Here is a 21,823-nt window from a genome sequence, read left to right on the forward strand (position 1 = left end):
ACTGTCAACCTTCTGGGATGAAGCTTTGTAAGGCATGCTGTCTACGAATCAAACCCCTTGACACTCATATGCATTGTCCAAATAGCGTCAATTCTATTCTAGCCTAAAGTGCTAATGCAAAGTGGTGGAATCAAGGTGATATTCTCTTATGCAAGTTCATGAGGTCACCAAGTTGTTTTCGATTGCGGGTGCAAAGTTACATACTGCGCGCAAAGAAGTCGCGGCATGAAGCAACACTGAAAACTATGTGCAACAATTACCATTTCTTAAAAGGAGCATAAAAGCAATGTAAAAAGAAATTCTGGTTAAAACTGACCTTACCTTGATAAAACATTTCGGCAGCTGTTTATCATCCAGCCTGAATCTTCCTGTGACTACTTTGTGGTGTAGATGGCACACAACTATTGAATGGTACTCCTGGTGGAAAGTGACAGGGTTTCCCACAAGGCGCAGCTGTTGGAAGAAGAACAATGGGCAGAACAGAAAACAAAGCTCAGGTTTCTTGCACGAAGGTTCAAGCCAGGAGAGTTTGTCAGCATTCAACATGGCCAACAGAGCAGACAATGAGACAAGTGATATGAATAGGACAGGTTATTAGGAAAGAAGCAGGTCACTGACCACAGTCAAAACAAAATGATCTTAGAGCGCAGCACTTCGGTGCACATTCCTGCATTGAGGGTTGGCGTGCCTCGTCATCAGACCTTGTAACCAAGTAAATGAGCACAGCAAAAGAAAGTGAACGCAGAGTGCAGCAGGAGATGAAAGAGGAGAGCGTGAGGAGGAAAGTGGAGGAAGAGGCTAAGCGGAGGGGAGATGGCCTGTGCATGCACTTGGTTTCCGGCGGCCAAGGCATCTGCAGCCATGTAGGTGATCTCATCTGTGCTTCTGAGGGGTGGCCAGGATGGTATGAGGTGGGGTGGGCTATGCTCGTCCGTGGCGTCAGCTTCTGGGGCCAGTCCACGGTGCCATCGTGTGTGATGGGGATCACTGCTCCCGCAAGGAGCGATGACGAGCGGCTACGAGTAAGGCTCGATGTGACACTCCCTTGGGTGTTGTCACCACCGACACTGGTGCCACAATTTCCCTGTGATGAAGGGTTGTTCTTGTCGTTGGTGGAATAAAAGGGTGAGAAGAAAAGCATAGTGCCACGCAAGACGGGCTGTGCGGCAAAGGTAGCTATGATATGGCGCCAGAACAGCATGCACCGTCTATATGGAAACAAAGTGCTGCATGAGTGGAAGTCTGTCTGTAGTGGCTGCTCTGAATCGCGCCCTCGTATCACGGACGCGCTGCCTCTCGCAAACTGCCAATTAGCGAGGCAGTTGTGCCACACTTCGCTCCATTTGCAATGTGCTGCACGAGACATTATCTGCACCAGCTACGCTACTCACAGCGTTCTCTTTCTAATATAAACCTTCTACCTATATAATATAATATATAATACAAAATATTGACACGCAAAATGAAGACATGTATAGAGATGCACTCAAATGTCACATTAGAGAGTATCGTAATAGTCTGTGATTTTTTTTTTTTTTTTTTGCTACCTCCATAACGTGTACTGTTGAAGGGCAAGTTAACAACCTTCTGCTTCCCACTGTGAACAAAGGATCCACATGGACCTCAAATTTTGTTTTGACTATTTTCAGTGACCTACTTCTTTTGTAACAATAATTTTTACCCGACCAGATGGTATTCTATCAAACTCTCAACTAGAACAGGTCAGATGAGCTGTCTTGCTGGCTCAAAGCTTATGGGGCAGCGACAGAGCCAGGGGTGGCACACCAAGCACACGCACCCCCCCTAACCTCCCCCCCCCCACTGAAGTATCTGTTAGTATGCCAGCCCTCCCTTCCTTCCAGTTCCCTGTCTCCAGTCAAGACTCAAATCTGTCACATTAGGCCTAGCGTTTCATGACTGTCACTACCAAACTGCCAAGGGTATCTGCTTTTAGTGCACTTCATCCTCTGTTGTAGCTGCTACTGAAAAGATAAATACATCGTTCTTGGAGTGGCTATGACAACGATGATAAGCATCCCAGTACTTAAAACACACCTGTCGAAAGGGCAAAAAAAAAACAGTGATTACACACATGAAAACCAGTCAGATCCTATACCACATATTGAACCAATACATTGCAAAGCATTCTTTATTTTCCACTTGTACTTTACTGTGTTTCCACGCTTCAATAATGCAGCTTTACACTTTTCTACACACTTTGCCCTTTCTAGTTTATGACATTTCACCAACGCTGCTTCATGCTCTTCCACGGTCATCACTGTTGCTTGGCAAAATTCTGCTTCACGATATTAGGTACCGTGTTGCCTACTCAACGCTGCATTCCTCTCTGCGGCTCTGCTCAACACATCTGGAATGACTTGTCAGTAATTTTCATAAACTTTCCAGCCTGGTCTGTACCTCCAGCACAGGACACACCTGTCTTTTTATTTTTCATCACAAACAAGTGTTGTGCCATCTTTCGTGGCATAATTCCAGCCCTTATTCTTGCACTGCCCTGATGATGGCGCTGGTAATTTTTATTGTCCTGCCCTTCGAAACTGGGGAGCAACAAACAGCCACCTAGCCTGCTCGAGCTAATCAGGTTTTACTGCACCTATTACAGTCTAGAGTTTTGCTTACCTCTCCTTTACAGCTTCTCTCTTCCTTCAAAACTCTGTCTCTATAGGCTGTGGTTAAAGGTACGTCCGACATCTCCCTCCATCTTTCTTTACAGGTAGGTTAGATGTATCCAGCAGTGCCTTTATGCAAATATGTCCAATGTTTCCCGTTGGATTTTTCATGTTTCACGTTTGGGCATGTCAGGCACAAGCACACTGAACAGATAAAGACATGTTTCTCTCGTGTCAGCGCTCTTTCTGTGTGTGTTGTAGTACAGCATGCCTGTTTTGGTGCAGCCTGCACAGATTGGCATGCTCATCATTGCTGTAACAACTGCCATATCTGCTTCCAAAGCATTGATGCATGCTTTCACAGTGAGAAAAACGCATTCCATTTGGTGCCCCTCAACACGATACTATGACATGTGCTTATCACAAATAGAGCAACGCTGCAATTACGCTTCGCTGCCGATCCACTAAGACTAAGGGATTGGTGGAAATCAGTTCATGTTGCAGTATTTTGCAATTACGAAGGTGTTGAAATCGAAACTGCAATAAACAAATTAACAGACTCATTATCTAATGAAAGTAGAGAAGCGCAAGCAACTCTTCTCTGCACAGTTAGCTCCGCTGATCACTCTTCAACATCAGTTTTTGTTCGTGAACAGGCATGCCACCCTTGTCATACTGTTTGCTTTGTTGGTCAAAGCAGTTCTTTCTAGATGCTTCTTCGGGAGACCACTTTAATCATACCGCTAGGCAGACTACTAATAAAAACTTAAAAATTGGTAGCATGAGTTACGCCGTCGTATGAGACATTGTGGTCCTGCACATGTTTAAAAGCATTTTCAGCCATGTCGTTAGAATGTACACACTTATACCTTCATGCTGCTTAGCGAATGCCGTATAGACGGGGCTCTGTGTAAACGTCATCAAGAATACATGCACCGTATAGCTCACTTCAAAGGTAATTGGAGCCAATGTGGATGAGGGCTCACTTCCTTTAACAAAATATGCAGTTGCTGTTTGTGCTCAATATGATATAGATTAAAGGTTAGAGTAGAACGTATGTAAATAGCACAATTGCTTTTTAGAAATGCCAAATTAAACAAAAAATCAAGTGGAAGAAAGCTGAACAATTCGCAATTGGTGGTTTATATTACAAGAACAGAAACTATCGCAAGTTGGCTGTTTTGTTAGCACTGCAATGAAATGTCCAATTGCTATGCTGAGTACTTGGGTTGGATACCAATTGACTAAACTGACATTGAAGCATCTGCTGCTCTGATTCCCACTTATTTGCAATGACGGATAGCACGATTTTTCGTTGTGAAGTTCTCGATGATCCAGTAGCACTCTTTGCTGATGATCAAATGTCTCTTTCTAGCCAAAAACGAGTCTTTCATAAAAGGCTTTGCGAAGAGGACAATGACACTCGGCACTCTACCTTTTGTTGCAGGCAATCTATGAATAGCAACAATATAATTTTCAGTCAGGTCTGGCAGAGTTATTTTCTTAGATATTTCGTTAACCTCATTCAGAAAGTTTTCATCTCCACCACGGGAATGCCACGAAACTCAACATCTAATTTTCTGCTTTTGCCATTAGAAATTACTAATCTCTTCCTTGATCTGAGTGACTTCACACTTTTTTTTCACTGCTTTTAGAGCGCAGCTCTTACATGTCCATTCCTGCGGCGAGCATCACGTCGTTCCTCAGTGTCCTCGTAACTGAGTGAATGAGCACAGCGAAGGATGAAAGAGCAAATGCGGGGCATGGATGAAAGGCGGCGATGTCGAAGAGTGCGTGAGGAGGAAAGTGGAGGATTAGGGTGCAGCACAATGATGAGGTGAAAAGCGCAGGAGGAGGGTATGGCAAAAGCCTAAGAAGAAAAGCGTAGTGCCACACAAGATGGACTTTGCAGTGGCGATGGCTATGAGATGGCGCCAAAGTAGTGCGCATCGTCTGTTCACCGATGACACCAACTATATCATATATGGAAAGAAATCGCTTTATGAGCGAAGGTCTGTCTGCAATGGCTGCTGTGAATCACACCCATGCCTCACCCGCACGCTGCCTCTCGCGACACTCCTGTTTAGCGAGGCAGTCGCAGCACACCTCGCTCCTTTTGCAACGTGCCGCAAGAGATGGAATGTCCATGCCGTCCTTTTGCAACATGCCGCAAGAGACGGAATGTCCATGCCAGCCGATTATATCGCGAAATGACAACACATATGCAGCTGCACTCAAATTTCGCATTAGGGAGTATCATAATCATCGGTGAAACCTTTCTCCACAAGGCAAGATGACAGGAAGCAGCGCGTCATCCCTGCTGCCGGACTGCCTCATGTACTGGGCCACTGGGTCATGCATTCAATTTTCTTGAGCCATTCTTACACACACTACGGAGCGCACGTAAAAGCAGCAGAATAAACACACTTATTCGTACGAACAGACGGTGCATTAGATCTGGCTGTCAAGCAGCCGTGAAGATGCATTGCTTGCTTTCATTTGCTATCATCAGAGCAGTGATATTATCAGTGAAAACGTTTTTGCTACTGAAGAAAAGAAAAAGAAAATGAACAAAAAAATCAAGAGGCAAAATATTAATTCTGATGCAAATCAAACCATGTACAGCAGCGCTGCAGGCAGAGATGTTACTTTAATGCCACTGCTGAAGCTTGTGAATTTGCTTTTCAAGTCGTCACATTAACCACTGCCGTAAAACTGTTAGTGCTTTGCCGCATTATTTTTGTCCATTTTAGCATTTTGAAGGCTGATTCTTGCGCTATTTACATCCATTCTACTGTAATGTCTTGTCCTATAACATATGTGATGCTTCAAGTCGCTTTTAAACACCTCTTTATTTAGCAAAGTGAGCCCTCCGCTGCGCTACCACTGACTGGCGTCGAAATACACTAAAGCACATACTCCTCCCTCTTGTTTATGCAGGTTCCTACCTTGAACATACACTGACAGAAAGGTATGCACGTATGGCGAAAACGTGAGAAGAAAAGCTTAGTGCCACGCAAGATGGGCCCTGCGACAACAATGGCTATGAGATGGTGCCAGATTAGCGCGCATCGTCCGTTCATCGATGACGTCACTTATACCATATATGAAAACTATATGGACCTGATGTTCATTACTGATGTCCTCGGCGGTGCACACGTGACAGTTGAGACCAGAATCTCGGACCATGAATTGATTTTTTTCACATGGGCTAGAGCTCTTGATAGTCAGAAAGAAACTTCTGCAAAAAACCCAGTTAAGAATTTCGACTGAGCAGATGATGTGGCAATAATAGACTAGTACTTAGATACAAACCTTTGCAGTCCAATGTACACCGCTCAAAGCACATGGCAGATGTTCCATAATACTGTCACATACTGTGTAGAAAATATTATACCATCAGAAAGTGCTCGCAAACGTTGTTCAAATCCATGGATTACCAGAGCGATAATTCATTGTAAGTGCAAAATAAATTACTTAGAAAAAATGCTAAAACAGAAACAGTATTTTACTCTCCTTAAGAATAATCTATTGATTAAGATTAAGCAAGCTAGACATCATCTTTTTAGTAACACTTTGGAAAAGTTTATTAAAAGCAACCCTTCCAAATTCTGGTGATTTTTTTGGCCAAGCTAGAACAGAATTATTATGACATCACACTGACGGACCCTTGTAGCATAGAAAAATATTTGAATTGCTACTTTCAAAGTGTATTTTCGAAGCTGGATGAAACTGAGCATGGTGCATCCGTGTGTGATTGTGTACATGAAATTGTAATCACATGCGAGGGTATTTTGGCAATGGTTCTGAGTATCAGTGCAAGGAAGGCTAATGGACCAGACGGCATTCCTATATTAATCTTGAGGTACTATGCTGAGCAAATTTCTGGATTTCTTATGGATATTTTTAACTTATCGCTGAGATCATACAATATACCATGCGATTGGCAAAAGGCACAATTGTACCAATACATAAAAAAGGGAGTCACCTGCTCGTTACTAACTGTCACCCAGTTTCTATCCCCCGCCAATGTTGTAAGCTGTTTGAGCATGTTACTATATATAGGTTACCTGCAAAAATTCCTAGTTGAACGTAGAATACTCATCATTTACCAGCACGGTTTTAGATAAGGTCTGTCGACAATCACGCGGTTAGTCTCAACAGTTAATTTTTTAGTGTTCTTGACATATCTGGCCAGGTAGATGTTTCGTTTTTGGATTTTTGTAAGGCCTCATGGTAACTTATTGCTTAAGTTGCAGTACATTGGTCTACTGTCCAACAATGTAGGATGGATTGCTGCACACCTTAAAGGGCCCCTCACCAGTCCCCATAGCAAATTTTGACTATCCGCTGGAAATTGTTACGTGTCCTCTAGGGAGCGTTCTGCCGGCAAAATTTTTCATATCGGCTGATTAATTGCCGAGGTAGAAATATTTCAGTGCTGCAAACCTATGATTCCAGAAGACAAGGTCCACTGCCAAGTGAAACACTCTCTCCACCTGCACCGTCTAGCCTCCGCAAGCTAAATTCCTTCCCAGCATTCCCTCATACCAGACCTCAAGGATCGCGTGACGCATACGTCATGGGCCCCACCTTCATTTTTTTTTCTCCTTGCTTTTCTGTGGCGTGGTGGACTTCCACTGATGGTGTTGCGCGTGAGCTGTTGAGATTGTCTCGTTTCGCGCAGCTCACAATTTTGCGCACTGTGCATGAGCACACCTGACTAGCGGTATAAGTCAGTGCTACACGAATACGGTAGAAAATGACACAGTTTCGGTGTAAGCGTGCATGACTGCATGACGGTGGCAAGCAGATGAAATGGAAGTACATCTCTCTTGCTGCGGTGCGAAGTAAAACAAAATCATGCAGACATTTGGTTTGTGTGTTTTGTTATTTCTCTAAGCTTTAATTAGTCTACTCAAGCAACATATTACACAAATAACGGATGTTGCCTTGAATAATTTTAGGAGTCACATGTCACCACAAGCGACGTCACAGCGTGAACACGTGTACGTAGGCGCACTAGCACATGTACGTCATCCTCTGGCTTGGAGCGCGGTGAATGCGAGGAGAAGAGAAAACGGTGTTTGGTTTGAAATATCAGGTCTTTCTGTGGCGCGTAGCGACGAAATACTTTGCAGACACAATCATTATCGCGGAATGCATGCTCTGCTTGTCAGCTCAATATGGCCAGACCTGGTGAGGGGCCCTTTGAAGACAAACAATTTGTTCAAGTACAAAATTATTCATCCAGCATCCAGCAGTTACCTCAGGAGTTCCCCAAGGAAGTGTACTGAGATCATTTTTGTTTTTAATTTATATAAATGATTTAATAGATGTGTTACTATACAATCTTTCTATCAGATTATTTGCAGATGACTGCGTTGTTTTTAAAAAGATATTGTGCACGGACGACCATGATTGTCTACAGGTGGCTCTCCAAGCAATTGATTACTTGTGTGAAGAGCAGGGCATGGAGCTAAACAGGAAAAAAATGTTTTTCCACGCATCACAAAACAGAAAAGCCCCTGCATATTCACACATCACCTCGGCAGGAGTGCAATTCGCAAAGTTCATATGTACCTAGGAGTCACCTTCATGAAAAATCTATCATGGTCCCTACATATCACAGACACTTGTACTTCTGCTTTTCAAAAGTTATGCGTTCTTAAAAGGAAGGTTAAAAATGCACCCATGAATGCAAAGCTTTTAGCATAATATGTAATGCATGCATAAGGTCCAAGTTGGAATATGCGTTGGTGCTGCAGGATCCTTACACAAAGAAGGACACTGAAAAATTGGAACATATTCAAAGAAAACCAAAAAGATTTATACACGGTAAATACAGAAGACTAGATTTTCCCTCCTTGCTCATGCTAGAACGCCAAATTACGATGTTACAAATACGCCTGAGAATAAGTCGACTTCGCTTCCTTCATAAGCATTTTCTCGAAAAATCCGGCTAAACCTTCCAAATTGTATTCAGCAAGCTACTACAGGCGAATAAGGCATACAATAAAACACACAGTGGCTTTGATTTTTGCAAAAATAAGCTCCTATAAGAACAGTTTTGTCGTAAAACTATGAAAGAATGGAACGAACTACCTCCGACTGTTTCTGAATTGAACAACCTCCCAACTGAACTGGAATGTATTTTTTTGCAACCAAATGTGCCTTGAATTGCAATGTGTTCTCTATTTGTAAATTTTTTTGCGATAAAAGATTAAGAGTTGAAATTGTAGTCTCGATTTTCGTCTTTTTCACGGTATAGCCTAGTTGTACTTTTGCACTTTTGCGTTTTCGACTTTCTACTTTTGTGTTCTGGGTTTGTGACCTTTCCCTTGCCAAGATAACTAGGGTTGAATTAGAGGTAGATCTTTGTTCTTATTGTTGCATAGCCTCTTCACTTTTCAAACCTATTGTTGTAATGCCAATTCTGCTTGGGCCAAAGAATTGCCCTACAGTATGGTTAAATAAATAAATAAATAAATAAATAAATAAATAAATGGTTAAATAAATAAATAAATAAGCAACTCTGTATGTGTTTTAACCACTGCATTCTGTAGTGAGAAGCTTCACGGAATGCGGTTGTGGAAGAACATTATCCTTATGGATCTACCATTCTGCCATACTTGTAAGGTGACAAACTGGATTGTACCTGTGTATGTCCGACGTAGCTTTATACGCCTGCTGCACAGGCACCCACAAACTCCGTTGAGTGTGAAACTCCCTAATGAAGATTTATGGCAATGGTATTGTGGCCATGCTACACGGCACAGTGCGAGCTTTGGCGGGCACTGCATGGAACAGAAATGGTGCTGCTGCGCTTACTTCCACATGCAACTGTTCACATATACTGTAGCCGTTAAATTAATCTACAGGTAGGTGTTTTTTTTAATGCAGTATGTAATCTAATAAAATCACAGCAAGAACATTTGCTGTACATAACTTCAAGACTTCTGTTTTCTAAGCATAGTGAAGTTGAAAGCGATGCTGGCCACACTGCGCTCTTGCTTTCATGCATGGGCAGCATGGGTGCGTGGGTCACATTTTTCGACTGGTGTGCTTTGAGTTGTCATTCTGTGCTGTGTAGCCGTGCGTATACGTGTGTTCACGGTGAGCTCAAGTGCTTCCAGATGTGTGACGAAGATGATAAACAAACGATAAGATGGAACATGTCTCTACGTGGCATGGCAAAGCCTTTGTGTAGAGGGCACAGGCGCTGATGTCCTTAAAAACAAATTAAAAACTCCCATAATGTGGCATATAACCCAACGCAAAAAAAAAAATAATGATGCTAAAATTTGTACGAGAGCCAGTTATGACAATTTTATTGGTGGGGCTTTCTTCACAAATGTAGCTATCTAGGAATGAGTATTCCATCCAGCCGTAATGGTCATTGCTGAACTTCCTTCGCTAAAACCTCCATTTAACTCCATCTACCTTTAAAAGCACTGGTGTGTGTTCCCCTTCTTGTCCTTAGTCTTTTTGTGCTGTTCCCCTGCAGAGTTCATTTACCTTCCTTGATGCAAGGGAGACCATGTGACATGGAGCACAACTTTCTTGGCATAAAGACAAAGGAGTTATATGGAGTTCTCGGGTGCCCGTGTGACAGGGGTATTGGGAGGGGTATTGAGTAGCGTTTGAGACACCTCGATCTCTATATTGTGCAGTTACCTATGCCCATATAAACCCCACATGTTGTCGTGGGCGTATGAATGTGTGGCAATATCTAGTGGGAGTGCCACGTAATTCATCTTAGAAAGACAATGTCTGTTGTACCCAATGGCGCCAACACCACTTTGCATGAAAGAAATGAAAATTCATCACACAACATATGTGGCAATCCAAATATTTGTTGCCTTTTAAGCTGTGTCCCCTTACTATTGCCAAAGAGTAGAGCTGCTTGAAGCCAGCAAGCGAGGAACTCTCGGCGAGGCAGTTGTAGGACAGGTCAAGCTCTCTCAGCTGCCTCAGACGTCCAAGACCTGCAAGAAGTCCAGTTGTGGGGCTTGACATTCTGGAACTGCACAATGTGGTTATCAGGTATGTTGTAGTGGAAGGTTTTGAATTTTGACTTTCTGGGGTTCTTTAACATGCACCTAATTCTCAGTACACAAGCTCTTTATAATGATTAGGGTTCTTAGCATACATCATGCCTTTTCCGTAATGACCTTATGTTTCTACAGCTTAGACCATTTATAATGTAACCCCTTATAGTGCAGTCTTTTCTGACTCTAATTAATTTTCCCATAAGACTCAATGCATATGCATACTGCTTATAGTTGAGCTGCACCAGCTGAAATACCGGTTATAATGTGGCGAGGCACAGAGTGCACCCCTCACCGAGGTACGCCGGCCGATGGAAAAGTGATGAGGGTATGTGGAGGAGACACGAAGCAAAGAAAAAAAAAAAATAAGGAAGGGAGACAAAAAAGAGAAAGACATGGCAGCAGCGTGCTGGCTCAGCAGACACGCTGAGGTTGCCTAGGCGATGGAGATGCCTTTTGCTTCGGCGACTCGTCAGTGGTGCACATCCTGCACCAAATGCGTGCATATTGTCGCTCTTTGACTCTTCACTTTGTGTGATGCACATAGCTCGTAGCAATGTGTACCGTCGCAAAGTGTAGATATAGCACATGCGAGCCTTGACGTTGTCAGCTTTAACTGTCTTCTGTGAATTCATCGAACCCAGACGAACCGTACCCACATCATATGCTATATTCAGACGTGCCACGCATGGACTTTGCGGTGGCCCTTCTAGATGGCGCAGCCTTGGCCGAGGGATGCGCAAGAGAGGAGCCCTACTGCAGTCCACGTCTCATATATGACGCATTTCAGCTGTGGCAACACAGCGTGTCACTACACTGTTTCAATGCTAATCACTTTAACATCGACATTCATCGTTTGACGAGTTCTGCCTGAATTTTTTTTCCTTTTGCCCCTATTCAAATGTGGCCACTACAATGACGAATCTAACCCGCAATTTCATGGTCCCTGGCAAAAGGCCATAGCCACTGAGCCACCACAGTTGGTGCAAAAAGCTCTGAAAGAAGGCTTGTAACATGTGCAAGGTGACGAACACTTTACTTGTACGCTTTATGCATGCTTATTTGCCCATTCCATGATGTTTCAGTTGTATTGGTGAGACACATCATTAACCAATATCTTAAGAGCCACCATCATTCCCTTTCCCTCATCTGCCAAGCATGGTGCAAACACCGCACAAGTATGTGCGCACTTTCTTGCTTTTCTTGTGACAAATGTAGTACAGTGCAACCTCGATGTAATAGACACAGATATGCTTAACTATCGAATATAACAAAGTAAATCTAAAAGTAAACATATAGTTTTGTGGAAGCTCCCGCATGGTCCATGCCACACTTGCCTTCTGGATGCTCAGAGGGAAAAAAAAAATGTGGTGGAGCCAAGCTAATATTGTTGTAGATACATTGCTTGGTTTGCGCCATTGACTGCTTTCCACAGCATTGACACTGTTATGCAGCTATCACTTGGTGAAAGAAGTGCCTAATGTATCCACAATTTATTTAACACTGTCGCCGAGTCTAGAGTGAAAAGGTAAAAGCGTTGTCTAGACAAATATCGCATGCGATGCAAAGTGTTGTACATTTCTGAATGCATCTAAACACCAGCGATTACTCTGGAACATACAGCAAGGCATGTCTAAGTATCCGATGGAATTCAGCAGTGGTTTCAAGTTATTGACGACCGTGCTGTAGTTGTCATTTAAGTGTTGCTCATTTTCAGGGCACAATTTCACCCAATAAAATGTTACATTTATAACTCGTGCTTTTGGCAGTGTTTTATTCCTCACTTTTACTACAACATAACAATATACGTGGAAGCCTGCGTGAAATTTTAATGAAGAGGCAAATAAGGGAGGATGCAAGGATTAATAAACGTGGTAATAAACATGCTGATTTATTCAGGTTGTCTTATTTATATAGAACACTAAATTAGGCTAACTCAAGATCTCACATTAATGTCAATATAGTCGAACCCACTCATAACAATATTGAAGTGCCATGAAAATTCCATTGTTATAGCCGATTTTTGTTATAACTGGGTTGCATGAAAAAAATCGAAATAGCGGGATGGCAGAGCTGTTGTGAGAATAACTATAATGGGGAGGCCAGTGGCCCTCCCCACCACCTTCCTCTATCCAGTTGCTGATTGTGTTGACTCGTTTAACTGTTCTAACAGTCCTTCCTGCACATTCTGATTGCATTAACAAGCCGCGGCTGTCAACATTCAAGAATGGCACTGCTATAGCAACTGCAAATAGGGGTCACGGGTGGTAAGTGGCATGCGATCACTGCCGAGGCATCGCTTTAGTGGCCCCAAAAGGGGTCTTTTAAAAAATTGAAACTCCACTCCACCTTGTGAAGGTGGTTGACCAGCGAAGCTGTGTTGGGCGGCATGGCTGTACGACTGCACATACAAAATAGAGTCATAGAGAAATGTTTTTCAGCCGCACATGCACATGTGCTACGAGAAGGATCGCATCACTTGTTCTTCGAATCGTATTCCATTGATTTCGGGGAGAGATCGTTGTCGAACCATAGTCTGTCACACAGCCGGCAGCTTGATCCAAAGTGACAGTCCAGAAGGGATCTCTGAAACCTCGCAATGGCACAGGCAAAGTTGTTACGTCTATCGGTGGCGGTGGCGCCGTCTCGACGCCATCTTTTGCACTCGGCGTCGACGTTGTTGGTTGCATTCAGTGGCACTACAGTGGCTAGAAGGGGGCAGTGTGACGGGCGGCATATCCGAGCCGTGCGAAGGGGAGGCACAATGAGCGATGAAATTTCCCAGTGCTGCTAGGGCCGCTCAAACGCGCTGGTGTGCAAGGACAAGCCACCGCTCGGCCCTTGCCCGTGTAGCGCCAGCGAGGTCTGCAGGGCAAATGTAGGCGTGTAGACCATGTAGGCCGCACTTGTTTGCACATCGATCCTGATCACTGGGAAGCTGGGAAGCATCACACATGTTCCACTGCAATTATTTTGAGGTGCGTAGTGCGCGATATTGTGTTGTTTATGTTCTATATACTATAAAACTCAGCGTGCGCCCATGGCTTCGAAAGAATGAAGATGTTTTGTACGTGGGTGCAGAAGCAGGTATGGAATGTGCAAAGCCAAGGCCTCCATTTTTAGACCGCCTAAAGACGTAGCAAAGCGTGAACTGTGGTCGCGACTCACAAAACATCAACAGAGAAGTTTTATGCTCTCAGTGTGCGTGATCTTATGCAGTTCTTGAGCAGTCTAACACTCTGCCAAGTGGAATGCGAGCTCTATCGCAAAGAGCTCACTGCAAAAGTGATCCAGTTTGTGGTGTTAACTAGGCTGCACTTTTTACATTGAACAAGGACAAGGCTCTTCAGAGGAAGTGCCAGAACCATTTGAAGTTAAGGAGAGTGAAGTAGAGCTGAGCCTGCTGCTGAGCTCGGTCTGATGTGTGCATGTTGATTACTGGATTACATAATAAAGTGTTTCCTCTCGTCTTGTGGACCTGTACAACAAAAGCAATGATGGAAAATATTTAGTGCATGTTAAGGTTCGCCAAGGCAACCACATGTGTACCTAATTTTTTTTACAAAGCTAAAGGTTTTTAAAGGGCATGTTGCTGGTGCATGCGGAGACTGATAGTAAATTTAATGATGCGGTGATGTTATTCCCCGGTTTATTGCACGCAGCCCCAGCTTTGTTTTTATCTGTTTGCATGTACAATTTTCTCTGCAACCAATGGTTACATTTGCAGCAGATGACCAAATGCAGGGTGTCTACGAAGTTCACATTTCCAAATTCCCTGAGTGCCTTTACAAAATTCCCTGAGCGATGCAAAACTATGTTTTATGTCAAGACGCACTGAAACCATACTGCCCGATGCTGTCACTCTCTAGTAAATATATAAAATTTTTTTTTAAAAGCCGACTTAATCCAATTCGAATACTAAGGAGTAGCGTTTATGTTATTCAAAAAGAGAATAGAAGGGAGGGGTTAGTAAAATGCACAGCAAAATCAAATTACTTCGAAAAAAATTGCAAATGGAGTCGGACGTTCTCAAATATGAATAAAAAAGAGATGCATACAGAAGCAAATATTTTAGAATATGAGCTATTTCTATCAACTGATAGCAAGCTCAGTGGTACGAGGCCCAAACTTTGTCACAATTGAGATTCTGTCTCAACAGCTCGTAGGTCAACCTCAACTGTCCTGACATACTCTCAGCTCGCACACGACGCCTCAGTGTTGTGTTTCACTGCTTTAAAGAGTTTATTTTGGCTTGGATGAAGGACACCTGCATCTCGACATCAGCCAACACTTTGTTTTTTGAGCTCAAGCTCCTTCAAAACGGCAGCAGCACGCTTCCTTTCCCATTCATTCCTCAATGCGCAGGTCCTTTCTGTTCTTGTCCTCCTTCCACCACTCGTTTGTCCCGCGGACCATTTGAAGCATCTCCTTGGTCAGTTTCACAGTCCACGTCTGATTTTTCGAACTCCCTAGGGGGCGCGAAAACGTCCGAAAAGTCGGCCAGTTGGAAAAAAAAATGCATGCCACTTACTGCCCTTAAGGGCTCAAACCGCCACAGGCACATTCGAAAGCACTCTGAAGGCCTGTCGGCACACGTATTAGGCATATCGGTGCTAGTACTGTGACAGGAAATACCGGGTGCACGCATGTACAATTAAGGAATACATACTGTGTCCCGTGGCATAGCCCCTTCCCACGCTTGTTATGCTTCACTGCAATACTTTTGGTATGCTTCACTAAGTAATATTTCTGTACGAAGGCGAAGCTGACTTTCAGAAACCGGCATTATGCAACGCACCACGCTTTCCAAGCTTCTAAGTCAATCGCGAGGACACAAAGGCGGAATCCGTGCCATTGCTGACAGCAGCGAATTCTTTCAATAAAAAACACGGCACCCAACGGCAAGAAGCCTCATGGCGAACGACGAAGCAGCTAGGTCTAGCGTTGGTGCAGTGGTGGCTATGGCTGCCGGCAGATCTGCGCGTGAGAGCGCCGGTTCGAGGCGGCGAGGTAATCAAAATGGCAGCGGTGGTGGCTTTGATTAATGCTGTTTCAGACCTGCGGTCACGGCAAAACATTCGGAAAATCGGACGCCAAAGAGTTCTTGCGTCCGAAATTTCTAACGTGCTGATACATTGACTCTATAGGGTACGTGGTGGTGCCGCGAAGCCATCCAAGTCATCGGGAATCCAGAAAGTCGGTTGTTGACTGTACACTGGCAACTCCTCCAGCCGACGAAAGACAATCAAAGATGATTCATTACGATTCCTGTCTGTTACTCGAGCCAGCATTACTGCGACTTTCGATCCTTTCAATAAAATTACAGCAAATTTTCCCTGATAGAGGCACAAATTTCCTGAATTTTCCCTGAGTTTTTCCAGACTGCTCAAGATCCCTGAGAATTCCCGGTTTTCCCAGTTGGTAAGCACCCTGCGAATGACAAAAGTTGAAAGTGGGCATTTCGAGTTGTTTGGGCTCATGGTCCATGTTCGCATGCACTAACACCATGCAGGCATATTAGTAAAAACCAACTCGTCCAGAGTGGCCTTCAAATGTGATCCTCCTTTTTTAAATCGCATGGCTAAACATCTGCTGCATATTCCTGTGTTGCAAATAACACATTTTTCCATTGTCTGCTTTCCTAAGAAGTGTCACCCTTCTTAATAATGCATCTATGAGCTGCAAACACTTCGTGATGTTTGCATTGTGCTTTACATTAAAAATATGAAGGCGACGCGCATGATAGCTGCCACGCGCCGCCCCTTCAAAAGACGTGAAAGCTGCACACCAGCTGCAAGTAGCGCCATCTACAACTTTCATCGCTCCTCTGTGCAGCGAACCGGCTCCTGCCCATCACACTGCCCCCTTCTAGCCACCATATCAGCACGGGCATGTTCTTGTTGTTTCACCACCACGTCGGCAGCATGACGTCAACAGTAACATTCCCACTGCTGCTGCCAGCGTTGTTCCTCGTACATTTGTTGTTCCTCGGGCTTATGAACCACTCGCAGCCCTCCCATGGCAATGTCGGAATGAAAATGAGCCTTTATGCCCTTATCAGAAAGGCACTATGTCACAGACACATGGTGTCAGACCCAGGTGGCCGCTACAACCCCGCTTCGTTGAAAAAGCTGTCTCTTTCCCTCTGTGGCTGCCAAACACGCGCTTCGATGCGAGAGCATTCGCTGTCCCTTTGTGGTTCCACGTCGGAGACAACTGCATCACAGACACATGGTTTCAGACACAGACCCTTAGAGCTTTTCTCCCCCTTTTTTTTCTTTTTTATGCACATGGGCATGAGATTGTGCCAGTGGAGTTTTCGGCATACAGGCAGCAGACCGGCGGATGGACGGACAGACAAATCAGCTAGCCATAGCCATATCCAGCTTCGCTGTAAACAGGTGAAAAGGTTGACGTGGCAGCATGTCAGCTCGAGAAATCCAGAAGAAACGCTGGGGTGAGGTGGCCACAAGCATCTCGCCATGTACTTCTCACTGGCTTGCATGAGAAAACCTTGTGTCCGTCAGCTTTTCTTGCTTTGCCTCTCCTTCTCCAAGGCATCCAGGTGTTCCACGTAGTGCAGCGGAAGGTTCCTCACAAAAACGAAGCACCAGAGAGACTAAATCACCTGCAGGGCCACCTGCTAGGACAGCATTAAGGCAGCCTACCCTACCGCATCATCACTGCCGTTGTCGCTGTAGCTATCCAATGTAAGCATGTTCGCGATGATCACCTCATCGGTTAGAAGCACTTTGTTTCCAAATCTATAGCACTGCACTTTCTTTTCACTGGTAACGTCCTGCTTGCTGATGATCAGTGGGCAGATCAGCCATCTTCCGTTTCTGTGGCGAGTCAAACGAGGCGAAGAAACCATGTGACAAGGAACAACTTTGGTGCAACCAACAAAGACGATCACAAGCAACTTAATCTGTTGGCAGAATTGCGCAGAATGAGGGGCCAGCAAGCAATCTGGGAGGTATCTGGGAGCAGTGCATTTGGTGCGGTCCATTTGTGTTTTGGAGGGTGGTGTAGAGTAGAGCTATGGGCGCAGCCCATTTGTATTTGGAGAGATGGAAGGGCAATGGGAGAGAGGTGCATGAGGCTGGCGATGCAAAGAACGCTGGTTGGGGCGGCAGGCTATCATGCAGTGGGTCAAATTTCTCTTTTTCTTTTTTCTTTTCAAGGATTTCGCATTTCATTATTTTTCAGCATGGACACACAGCAGCCAAACTTTATCGTTATAACCAACAATGCGGCATGGGGGCCTTATAGTAAGAGGGTTATTTCACCATAAACATACACAAGTTGATGGTGCAGCACCTTCTCATTGTTATAACCAATACATTGTTAAAACTGATATTGTTATAAGTGGATTCGACTGTATCTCTCTCTTTTCTTCACAATCATGTCTCTAGAGCACAGGTCTTAGTAGCTGCTTTCACCACTCCTTATTTCCTTATTGCTCACATGCTTCACTCAATGACGATCACATGGCTTTGACGTGAAGGAGATGCAGTTGAAACTTGCGATGCTGAAGTAACTTCTGACATGAAAATACTTTTCTTATAAGCATATACTTACGACATGCTACTACCAGCAAGAAAAATTATGCAGTATTCACTTTGTTATATCTGATAATCTGTTATAGCGAGGTCTGAATGTGTTGGATGAAAATTTACTATTGAATTCTGGGGGTGCAAGTGCCAAAACCATGATATGGTTATGAGGCACGTCATAGTTGGGGACTCCAGATTAGTTATGACAACCTGGGGGTCTATAATGCACACCCAATGCATAGTATGCAAGTGTTTTTGCATTTCGCCCCCATCGTAATGTAGCCACAGCGTCTGGGAATTGGGTCCGCTACCCTGTACAGTATTGGATGGTGATGGCAGCATCAGAATTTCAAATAATCATAAATAATCATATCAAAAATAATCAATCAATCATATGACAAATAATCATAAACAACTTTGATCTTTCTTTTTTCTTTGCAAGAGCAGGAGCTTTTTCTTCTTCAACTCTTGACATTTGCTTCTCGAGGACCCCAAAATTCGTTCCTTCATCACATGCCACTGTAGTCATGTGACGTAATTTTTTTTCATGCTACTATTACAAAGCATATACCATAAGTAGGCAAGTAGAAGCTTGAAGTTTATTGCACATACCTGAGGTGTCTTCAATGAAGTTATTCCTCAAGTAAAGCACGGTCAATGCGTCACAAGCACCCGTATTAGATATGCTTATCTTCTGGATGAAATTGAATGACAAGTTGAGCACTCTGATGTTGTGAAGGAACTGAAAAAGAAGCAAAATATATATATATACAATATATATATATACTGTTACGCTTCACAAAGAGTATCTGTTAGGGCAATCCCACAATAACAGAGTCTGTAAGAAACAGCAGATTCCCAACCTCAACCCCTTTGGCATCAGAGATGGCATTGTTGCTGCAGTCCAAATATTGAAGCCTTGGAACCAATGCCTGCAAAACAGAAAAATGTACATTGTTACTGTAAGACCCTATAATTACACGTTCCCGAATGCTCCTGAATCGGGGACTTCGGGAATATTCGCAGCGACTAAGTTTCACAATGTGCCATGCACATCCAGTGGGCCACAAAAACACCTTTTAGTTTGTTTTTTTTTATAATTTATTCCTCTTTAGAACTGTGCAGCCTAATGTTTAGCCTGCTATGTGGCACTTCAGTCACATGTGCTCTTCGTGCACAACTTCTCATGCATCACAAGTCGGCCAAAGGACGCATCAACTTGCCTGCACCAAATCTATTGATGTGCCAACGCACACAATCTTGTTTCTGTCACAGTGCAAGCTTGCACAGCCAAGTAAATCGAGTGCGCCATGTTCCAGCACAACTAGCCGGCAAGATGATTTGTTTTTTTTTCAACATAGTGTTCATTTTTCTTTGAAAATTTCGCATGCCCATAAATTTGGCAACATTTTCGAATGGCAAAATTTGTGTAGATTAGGGAAATGTAAAAATGAAGGGTTTTGCACTATCTATGCTAGTGATGATGATGTGTGGTGTTTAATGGCGCAAGGACCAGATATGGCCAAAGAGCGCCATCACACAAGATGATGTGTTGTGAATAAATTCTGAATGAAATGGAAAAATTGAGTGCTAATGGTTGGAGTAACTTTGGCGTAAAATTCTTAAACGTCTGCCACTGTACATGGTGTTAAATGTATAGCTAGAAAATAATGACAATGACTAGTGTGGTTATGACAAATATAACTTCATTAGACTAGGCGATGTAATAAAACATATCAGTGGAACTAGCAGCGGTGTTCCAAGAGTGTCCTTAAAGGCAAGCACTGATAAGCGAATGCTGCAAATATCCTGGCCAAATGATTTCCAGGATGTATGCTATGGCTAAAAAGCTTAAAACAGTTTTCAAGTTAAAAAGCAGTTCATTATAAAGAAAAAATGGTGGGTGCAGAGGGATGTGTTCACGATATGCGGAACAGAAATCTTTTTTTCCCTCTGCTTCTATAGCAGGGCATTGGAGAAGAATATGAATAACTCTTAAGAGTACTGCCACACTTACTAAATGTCGGACGATTGCTGTCCATCAAGAGGTAAGTGTGTCCCATTCTTAATCTACGAGCAACCACTTTCTTGTATTGTGCTGCTTTTTCCGATATCCACTGCCCTAGTTTAGGTTTTATCAAGCATAGTTTATTGGATACCTGGGTATCCCACTGCTTCTGCCAGTGCTTATTCAACTTGTGCTGTAAGCATAGTTTAATATCGGTGGCTGCAATGGGTATGTTTGTGCTGGTGTCGCTAAAAGCTACCGAGGTAGCACTGTCTTTAGTAGCTTCATTACTTTTTATGGCACTGTGGCCAGGTAACCAGCATAGTATGATGACTTGTTTACCCATGTAAGCTGAGCACATTAACACACATAGCTCATAAAAGACAAGTGTTTTTAAGTTTTCATATACTCATTAGGGCTCGGACTACACTCAATAAATCCATGGACACAAAAGCCCTAGTGAGATTCGTTTGCTTGATGTGCTTAACTGCAGAGAATATCACGTATGCTTCTGCTGTAAAAGTACATGTAAGTGGATTCAATGCACCGGATATTGACACGTGTACTTATCTTTATCGGGCGACCACGTTTCGCCGCTTAACAACTGTAATCGCACAGCGACGGACGCGCCTGCATGTATCCGACGTTTCTGGAAAGTTATCGATGATTCTACCCGGCTGTCTGTTGTCGCCGAACCTTATGTTATCTGATTTCATCGCCTGACGCGAATGGCGTAGAACATTGTGGAATACGCGCGGGTCCCAGCGATTAGCCTGGAACATTCGACGACTGCTGTATAAAAGCCGACGCGCTTGCCCCGCTGAGCAGATTTTCGACGATCGCCGAGCGTGTTCGCCGCTATCGTTGTGCTATAAGTGTAGCCTGTTTCGTGGGCACAGGTTCGCCCAATAAAAGTTAGTTTTGTCGTTCACAGTACTGCTACTGTGTTATTCAACGTCACGACCACGTGACATCTGGTGGAGGTGCTGGGTACCTCGGTTTCTCCCGGACGCTATCGAGGATACAAGAAAGGTATTACTGGCCGCGCCTAACCACCGATGTCGCCCGTTACGTCAAGACATGCCGCGACTGTCAGCGACGCAAGACACCACCGACAAGACCAGCGGGATTACTACAGCCGATCCAGCCTCCTTACCGACCTTTTCAGCAGATCGGGATGGACTTGTTGGGACCGTTTCCGACATCAGCTTCCGGAAATAGGTGGATTGTCGTGGCGACGGACTATCTCACCCGCTTCGCTGAAACTAAAGCTCTACCGAAAGGCAGCGCAGCCGAAGTGGCTAAATTTTTCGTCGAGAACATCCTGTTGCGACATGGTGCTCCAGAAGTCCTCATCACCGACAGAGGAACGGCCTTTACAGCGCAGCTCACTCAAGCCATTCTGAACTACAGTCAGACAAGGCACAGGAGGACAACGGCCTACCATCCGCAGACGAATGGTCTTACGGAGCGGCTGAATAAGACCCTCGCCGACATGCTAGCGATGTACGTCGACGTCGAGCACAAGACGTGGGACGCGGTCCTGCCGTATGTCACCTTCGCCTACAACACGGCGGT

At 44.1% G+C, this 21,823-nt stretch overlaps 1 protein-coding gene across 3 annotated transcripts in view; it reads right to left on the reverse strand.

Moving 5' to 3' along the window:
* LOC126530721 (serine/threonine-protein kinase 11-interacting protein) overlaps positions 1-21,823 on the reverse strand; it is a 110,356-nt gene that overhangs the window by 67,259 nt on the left and 21,274 nt on the right. For 2 of the 3 annotated variants that reach the window (XM_050178001.3, XM_055070766.2), the window contains exons 5-8: positions 19,101-19,169; positions 18,850-18,979; positions 10,515-10,618; positions 322-453 (exon numbers count right to left, since the gene is read on the reverse strand). In XM_050178001.3, the coding sequence (XP_050033958.2) occupies positions 322-453; positions 10,515-10,618; positions 18,850-18,979; positions 19,101-19,169 (435 nt within the window). Of the gene's footprint in view, positions 1-321; positions 454-10,514; positions 10,657-18,849; positions 18,980-19,100; positions 19,170-21,823 lie in introns of those variants that run through there. The other variant, XM_072288195.1, reaches the window with a different exon arrangement.

This window comes from Dermacentor andersoni, chromosome 5, assembly GCF_023375885.2.
Source record: "Dermacentor andersoni chromosome 5, qqDerAnde1_hic_scaffold, whole genome shotgun sequence".
NCBI classification, from domain to species: Eukaryota; Metazoa; Arthropoda; class Arachnida; order Ixodida; family Ixodidae; genus Dermacentor; species Dermacentor andersoni.